This window comes from Magnolia sinica, chromosome 4, assembly GCF_029962835.1.
Source record: "Magnolia sinica isolate HGM2019 chromosome 4, MsV1, whole genome shotgun sequence".
Taxonomy (NCBI): domain Eukaryota; kingdom Viridiplantae; phylum Streptophyta; class Magnoliopsida; order Magnoliales; family Magnoliaceae; genus Magnolia; species Magnolia sinica.
Window position 1 is genome coordinate 23,707,501 of NC_080576.1, and position 8,408 is coordinate 23,715,908.

The 8,408-nt window shown below is 40.2% G+C and overlaps 1 protein-coding gene across 1 annotated transcript in view; it reads left to right on the plus strand.

Annotated features, from left to right (window-relative positions):
• Positions 1-8,408, plus strand: part of LOC131242793 (heterogeneous nuclear ribonucleoprotein Q-like) — a 32,509-nt gene extending 24,101 nt beyond the window's left edge. The window contains exons 3-10 of the mRNA XM_058241673.1: positions 3,036-3,125; positions 3,311-3,550; positions 3,721-3,942; positions 4,035-4,350; positions 4,451-4,668; positions 4,757-4,875; positions 4,959-5,069; positions 7,938-8,408. Coding sequence (XP_058097656.1) covers positions 3,036-3,125; positions 3,311-3,550; positions 3,721-3,942; positions 4,035-4,350; positions 4,451-4,668; positions 4,757-4,875; positions 4,959-5,064 — 1,311 coding nt within the window. The 3' untranslated portion in view covers positions 5,065-5,069; positions 7,938-8,408. The remainder of the gene's footprint in view (positions 1-3,035; positions 3,126-3,310; positions 3,551-3,720; positions 3,943-4,034; positions 4,351-4,450; positions 4,669-4,756; positions 4,876-4,958; positions 5,070-7,937) is intronic.

An 8,408-nucleotide genomic window follows, 5' to 3' on the forward strand; every position in this document is an offset into this window, starting at 1 on the left:
ATGGTGCTCCTCCTAAGGTTGCTAGTTGCTACTCTTGCTTAGCTTGTGGGTTGGAACAAGGTGCTACCATTGATAACCTTCAAAAAAGAAAGGTGCTCCTGAATGCATGCGTATTGTGTCAGAGGAATGTATAGTCAGTGGATCATCTCTTCATTCATTTTTCGTTTGCAAAAGAAATTTGGGAAAGCTTCTTCAAATTATTTGGTGTGTCGTGGGTGGTGTCGAGCTCAATTGGAAGTTTTCTACTGGCGCGTCATGAGTGTGGAGTGGAAAAGGTAGGGAGGGCAGTTTGAAGGTTCTCTTTGTTGGATGGAATTTGGTTTATTTGGGAGGAGAGGAACAATAATTGTTTTAGGAATTGTAGCAGGAAGACTGTGGAGATTTTTAGTTGCAGAGATTTTTAGCATGACTAAATCAAATGTAACAGGACAAGCTCTAGCTATCGGGTGGTAGTTCTTTTTTTCTTCTTTCTTGGTTTGATTTGTAATTCTTTGGGCTTCAACCCTAGCTAATAAAGTCATCACCTCTAAAAAAAATAGGGAGATGAGAAAGGATTCCATATGAGAAAGCTTAAGGTAAGGTCCCTAGAGAGTTAATCTGGTGGGTGTTGGGAAAGAAAGGAGTTTCAAGATGATATATTGACATGATTAAGGATGTGTGTGAGAGAACAGTGACAAATGTGAGGATCACTAGTGGACAGACAAATGGGTTCCCAATTATTGTAGGCTTGCACCAAGGGGTGGCATTGAGCCTGTACCTTTTCGCATGGGTTGTGGACGAGTTAACGAAGCATTTTTAGGAAGAGATACCATTGTGTGTATGTTATTTGTAGATGGCATAGTTTTGATTGACAAGACAAGGGAGGATGTGAACAAAAAGCTAGATTTATGGAAGGGTGTTTTAGAATATAAAGGATTTAAAATTAGTCAAATTAAAACAGAGCATATGGAGTGCAATTTTAGTAACAATTGGAGTGGAAATGAGGAGTTAAGACTTAAGATTTTTGACTAAGAAGTTTCCCAAAATGACCACTTTTAATATTTGGGTTGATAATTCATGAGTGGAGAGATTGAGAAGGATGTCGCCCATGGAATTCAATACGGGTGGAAGAAATGGAGATGTGCTTCTAGAGTTTTATATGATTGTCGTGTACCACTCGAACTAAAGGGGATTTTATAGGATAGCTATAAAACCGGCCATGCTTTATAGGACAAAATGTTGGAAAGTTAAGGAACAACATGTCCAGTATGATGAGTATTGCTAAAATGAGGATGTTGAGATGGATGAATGGCAAGATGAGGAAGGATGGAATTATAAACGAATGGCATTTGAGGGAACTTAGGAGTAGCACCAATACGTAATATGATTAGGGAAAGTAGACTTGAATGGTTTGATCATGTGCAATGAAGACCAAGAACCATGTTGGTTTAGGAGTGAGTTGGTACAAGTTGAAGCCTCTAAAAGGGCAAGGGGAAGGTCCAATGGGTGTGGTTGGAGGTAGTAAGAAAAGACATGATGACCTATGGTCTAACTAAAGTAGTATTGACGGCGATCATGATATATTGACTGCACTCGAATGCACCCCAAGGTGGATGTTGTGTGTACTATTAAACTTCATGGTAGGGCTCATCTCAATGAAGGTACGAAACCGACTTTCATTGCCCTACACAAGGGCTTAACAAAGCTGAATCGCGTGATCAATATCAACTAAAATTCCCAACAATTTGTACCGATTTTGAGCTCAAGGGCCTGTTTGATTTTTCATGTCAAATGTAATTATTTACCTTGTAAATGGGTAATAATTATTTACTGAAGTAGTTACTGAATCGTTCCCAATGCAGTCATTGACAGCTTACCTTTTGAACACTAAAACTGAGGATGGCTGTGAAATGAATGTGGGGCCCACTGTGATGTATGTGGCTTATCCACACCGTTCATCCGTTATGCCAACTGAATTTAGGGCCTGAGCCCAAAAATGTGGCAGATCCAAAGCTCAAGTGGATCACACCATAGGAAACAGTGGGAATCGAACGCATACCGTTAAATACTTCTTGGCCCCCCCAGAAGTTTTGGATGAAGCTGACATTTGTGTTTTCCCCTTATCCATGTCTGTCTGACCTTATGAACAGGTTAGATGACAAATAAACATCAATGTGGGCCCGGTGAAAGAAACGGCCTTCAATGGTGGACGTTGAAAGGCCAATGTTTCCTTTGGTGTGGGCCACTTGGGCATTGGATCTGCTTCATTTTTTTGCTCATGCCTCAAAATGTTTTGGTAAAACAGATGGATGGCACAGATATATCACATAAATCACGGTGTGGCCCACAATTTTAATTCAAATCTTTTTGGACCGATTTTCAAAGCAGAAATACACGTGGATTATCAAACAGGCTCAAAAAGTAATAATTACAAATTTACAATGTATTTACCGTGGACATGAAAAATCAAACAGGCCCTAAACAAAGTTTAAATGGACTTCACACAGATTTTGAATGACATACACAATACACATAATTTAAGCTACTTTACATATTTGTGGAAGCTTTGAGAAAACCTCAAGGAGAACTTCGTAACTCATAAACCATTGTTAAACAGATTCCAGATTGGATTCCATCAAACAAATTCTGGATGATGTATGCTTTGGATGTGTTAGAGCCAAATGTTCTTGTAACATTTGAACTCGTAACTATGCGTTAAGAGCTTGTTACCTGAATGACTAGGTCAAGAAAAGTTGTTTAGCATTGTGTCATTCCGGTGCATGGATGCCACTTTCCGTGTACATATTCTTTGATTGCGTATCTGCTTTTTATACATCGGCAACTGGTTGGCTGTGCACATATGTTTCGATTGCATGTCTGCTTTGTATGCATCATTAAATCTCCTATGCATGTCTTTTGGGTTCATCGGATTTTCATTTCTCTTCAGCATGAGTCCAGTATCAACCAACGTAAGCTGCAATTACTTTGGAGATCCCAAGTGTCCTTTGTAAATTATTCATACATTTGAGTATGTGACTTTTTTTTTTTTTTTGTAGGTGAAAGGTAAGCTCTGTGAAGTAACAAGAAACAATGACAATGAAACACTCCATCTGCGGAACATATGCACAACTTGGACTCAAGATGAGGTACTTATTAACCTTTCTTTGCATATGCCTTTACTATTGCCCCTCCCTTCCCTGCATGTGTTTGCTCATGTGCATTTTAAATTACTGTGGTTTCAACATTCTTTGCTAAAGGCCATCCCCCAGTTTCCTATGGGGATTTAAGTGTGACTGTAGTCTTTTATAACTCTTCATCTTGTTTTGTACAGCTTGTGGAAAAACTGAAAGTTTATGAGTTAGAGAACCTTGAGGAGGTTCATCTGATTGATGACCCTAACAATAGAGGAAAGAACAGAGGCTATGCTTTTCTTGGTTTCAGCACTCATATGGATGCTGTCACTGCATGTACTAAGCTACAAAAAAGAGGCATCTTCTTTGGTACAGATACAAGAGCAGAGGTTGCGTTTGCTAAATCTGCTGTTGAGCCAGACGAGGAGGTTATGGCACAGGTATGCATTTCTTTTCTTGCTCAAATTCATAATCTGTCTGTAAGTATCATATGACTTTGGTACCTTCTTCATGTTATAGACTTTTAATGAATCATGAGATCCTCTCTTTTTGTATTTGTTTTGAGATGCATCTTGTCTGCATTTTGGTTGATCCAGTGTCCTTCCTGCAGGTGAGATCTGTTTTCCTTGATGGTTTACCGACTACCTGGGATGAAGAGTATGTGCGGGAACAGTTCAAGAAGTATGGAGAAATTGAAAAGGTGGAGCTTGCTCGCAATATGCCTACCGCCAAGCGGAAGGACTTCGGCTTTATATGCTTCCAAACTCGGGAAGCTGCATTGGCTTGCATTGATGAGGTCAATAAAGGCTGCATTGTTGACGAAACGGAAAATGTATACTTCAGCTTAATGCCTTCACAAATTCCGTCTGTTATTTTTTTTCCCCTGTTAGGTTTATCATGCCTTGTGCTCATGTGGAATTACAGGTAGTATTGAAGGCTACCCTACGGAAGCCTTTGATGAAACGGACACTACCAACAATGGGTGGTCGGAGAGGAGGTTTCATTGGTAAAAGCCAGGGTGGGAGGCTGCTGCGGCCGTATGGAATTGGACACTCCTACTCTGGTAGGCCAAGCAGAACCCAAGAATTAATGGGCAGAGATCACACTACTAGATTCAGCGGCCTTGATCGTTATTCAGCCAGAGAGGATTATTCAGCCAGAGAAGATGAATTTAGATCATTATCGCCTCCTATAGAGAAATATGCTCGGGACAGGAAGGAAGTTGTAAGAAGGGCACCTGGTAAGTTAATTTCTTTCCCTGCCAAAAAGTTTTATTTTTCTCATGGTCAGATCCTTTTTATCAGCTTTTTTACGTTGAGACATTTGATGCTGAATTTCAGCTCCAACAGCAACTGACAGAAGAGTGAGAGATCTGTATTTGGAGGGCAGTTCATCAGGTAGACGTTCATTGGGGGAATACAGGGAAATTTCAGCTTCCTATTCACAATATTCTTCTCACGAGCTATATGATGATGATGATTATGGTTCTCAATATGAGTATTATGAGGATTACGATTATCCCGTTTCCTCTGGATCAAAACGACCATACTCCGCACTTGTAAGTTGCAGAAACTACTGAGTTTCCTTACCAGTCAACAAATTTATTCATTTTTCATTGGTGCAACTCGTCGATGACTCTTGTCCAGGATGATGACGACGACCTGGTGGTGTATAGCTATCGTACTAGGCGTGCTAGAAGGGGATCTGATTTGGAGATAGATGATTATCCACAACACAGTGCTTCTACATATGATGATTATTCATGGTATAATTTGATTTTTGTGGTGATACAGTAGCAAACTGTATGGATCCTTGTTGGTATGTTCTTACTCTTTAATGTTTTAACAGGGTTTTACCAGATGACCACTTCGATCACAACAGGGCAGGATATGCAAATGAAACTTACGGAAGACGGCACATGTCTGGAAGTAGCACCTCTAGATCATACTACTAAATTGTGTGAGTCTATTTTATTTATGGCTAGTTTTATGTTCTACTATCAATCAATAACGATAAGGTCTACCTTTAAAAATAATAATAATGATAATGATAAGGTCTCTCATTATGCACACACCAACACAAATGCGCATCTGTATGTCTTTTTTGTGTGTGTGTGTGTGTGTGACAAAATGCCCTTCTTTCCGTTCTTCGTCTTCTTCTTTTAATTGATATTAGGGCTTTTCTTTCTTCTTTCATTCTTTCTTTTCAATCATTTCATTCCTTCAATTGAATCACTGTCCCAATCTCTTGTGGCCCTGTCTACCATCACAAGCTTCCATCAATCTATAGTCTTTTGATCTTCCCTCTTCCTTGGGGAGATGAAAGAACATCAATTTTTTATACTTGGGGGCTGGGGCAGCAGACCTACAGTAGCTGCTGAGTGAGTGATTTCATGGTTACTTTTTCTTGAATTCTTGATAGGGCTTGGGGTGTAGGGGAAGGTTGATGACTTTTTATTTTTTACTTATTTTTTCCTTTGTAGGTTTCTGGTAAATTTAAGAACTTTAGAATGGTGTATTTTCTCACATAAATCTTATAATTTCACAGCATCTTGGGCTACTGCCTCACATCTCTTTAACACTCGCACAAACTTTTGTTTTCCCTGGAAACTGCTTCATTTCCCTATTGAAGGTCAGAGGATGTTTTCAGAATATCCATGTCATTTTAAGAAAACCCGCTTGATTATGATTGAATTAACTCCCCCTCCCCCCCAAGAGAGAGAGAGAGAGAGGTGTGGCCCTCTCATCAACTTGTGTCACATGGATAACAACCTCAAGCGCTACCAAAAAAAGAAAAAGCAGCAAAATACAAGCAACGCAACCCCATCTGGCTACCCAAAAACGGGAAATCACCCAAAAGTGCAATAGCTTCCTAGTCCCCATATCACAGAAACAAAGAATACAATAAATCAGGTTACCCCAAAACACATTCATAAGACAATGAAGCAATTGCCCAACTGAGAGAGGCAGTAGAGGAGATTTTGCCTTCACAAATCCTATAATTTCTCTCTAAATATACCATAACACAGCGTTAAGGAATCAGCTTCCAGACTGAGTTTCCTCTTTCTGAAAAATGGCCAGCACTCCAGCCCATAACAGCATCACAAAATTGATCGTCCTGCTACCCACTGAATTCTGAACATCTGAAAGAAGTAATCCAAACAATGCAGAAACAGACGATCTACTGATTCCTCATCCTCCCTACACATATTCGGGATCACCATTCTTCTTCTTTCTTTAAATTGTAAACTGTCAGAATTTTATTTGCCGTAGCTAGCCACACAAACGCTTGAGCCCTTGGAGGGAAGGGTGTTTTCCAAACAAAATGCACACAGGTTATGTGACATACCAATTCTGCTTATCTTCACTCAAATATAGGGAAGCTAAGGAAGGTAGAGCTGCTTGGAGCTTGGAATCCGAAGCCATTTGTCCTTCCAAAACCAGATCCTGACACCTTGCCCAGCAATAAATCGAATCCCTTATTCAAACAAACAACTCACTTTGTCTGGAACCAACCTGCCAGCGCTACCAGATTGCCTCCCAATCATATCTATAGCTTTCCAGACATTAGACCTTCCATTGCTCAACACCAACCCCAGAAATCACCCCCTATCATCGGAACTCCCATGTTTCCAGAAAATAACTTATCCACAAAGCTTCCGGCTCTTCCCCGAATCTCCACCACCATTTACCAAGAAAGATATAGATGTATATTCAATACGCTATCCAAGGATTTCTCATGCATCACCATATAATATAGGAATTCCCCTTGCTTTGTTTTCGCTCCGCTAGTGCGTGGCACTCCTTGCTTGCGGCCCGGTAGATTAAACAAAGCAGGCTTTATTGAAGTTATTCTCATACCAAGGGAAAAGCAAGATCTTTTCCATGTCGCTAGTCTCTTCTCTATTATCTACACAACTGGGTCCCTGAAAGAAATTGCATTCACATTCCCCCAGTTGGAAGGTACTTTAACGGAAGCTATGTGTCAATGCAGCCTGGAACCTCGGCTAAGGATTCCACTTCATCTCCCTCAGTAACCAACCCCAGCAAGAGTAGTCTTCCTTAAATTGATCCCGAGGCACGACACTGCTTCAAAACATCATAGTACCCCTTCAATAGTACTAATCCGATATCTGGAAGCCTCGAATAAGATCAATGTGTCGTCTGCAAATTGGAGGTGGGAAATCATCACCTCTGGCCTACCAACCACAGAACCTTGTACCAAACCCGGCAATGTAGCCTTGGAAATGGACATACTCACTCTCAGCAACAATGGTTAATAAAAGAGGAGACAGCAAGTGGCAGGGAGTATCCTTGTCGAAGCTCCCTAGAACTGGGGGAACAGTCCGTCGGGAATCCATCAATTAGGTTAAAGAAAGAAGCTAAAAGATATGCACTCTCTCATTCATCGTATCCACTTTCTTCCTAATCCCATCCTTCTAAAAGCATAATTCAAGAGGTCCCAGTCAACATGATCATGATTATGCCTTCGCCATATCCACCTTACATATGACAACGGATGACATCCATATCTGCCTTTTCTTAACAAAAGCCCTTTGGAGAGGAGAGATGACCATGCCAAGATCCTCTGTGTCTTATGTTTTAGATGGCATTTTCAAGTTTCCTAATTTTTCTTCAATTCTGAAATTTCTCTGCAATGCTTAAAATTGGAAACCATGTTCTTTATACCACATTTTCTTTTGTAAGAGATTGTCAGCCACGTTATTTGGTTTGCCTTCACAGCCACTGCATAGCTGACGCTGCCCTCTACAACATCACATTTACCAAATCCATCATTTCTTTTTCTTTTTTTTTGTAATCTTTTCAGGGGCCCATGATGGAATTGAAAAAGATGTAGTAAAGTGCCACATCGATCCATTAAGGTCTTCCTTATTAAAGAGGAGTGTTTCCAGTGTAAATGAAATGGAGAACTTGGATTGATTTGTTCAAAACATTGTCAGTGATGCTCAGATTAGCTGGATTTCTACCACTTATAGAAAGACACGTAACCGCCATCTAGCTTGAAGCGCTCCCCTGCTGAAGTCATAGCAGCATTAGACATCCAAATAGTGATGTCTTCAAAAAATGGGGGGAAGAAAAAGGAAACAAGGAAGAAAGGGAGTTGGTTTTGAGTCAGCATTTCCACCTACGGTAAGAAATTTCTTAAATCAGTCTCAGCTTTTCGGCATATTGAATTTCTGTCTGAAATTTAAAGAACCTGGCGATTACTCGGTTACTTGAAGTTGTTTTGTAAGAGTTAAAACTTGTTAATGGTGAGGCATGACATTTAATTGTTTTA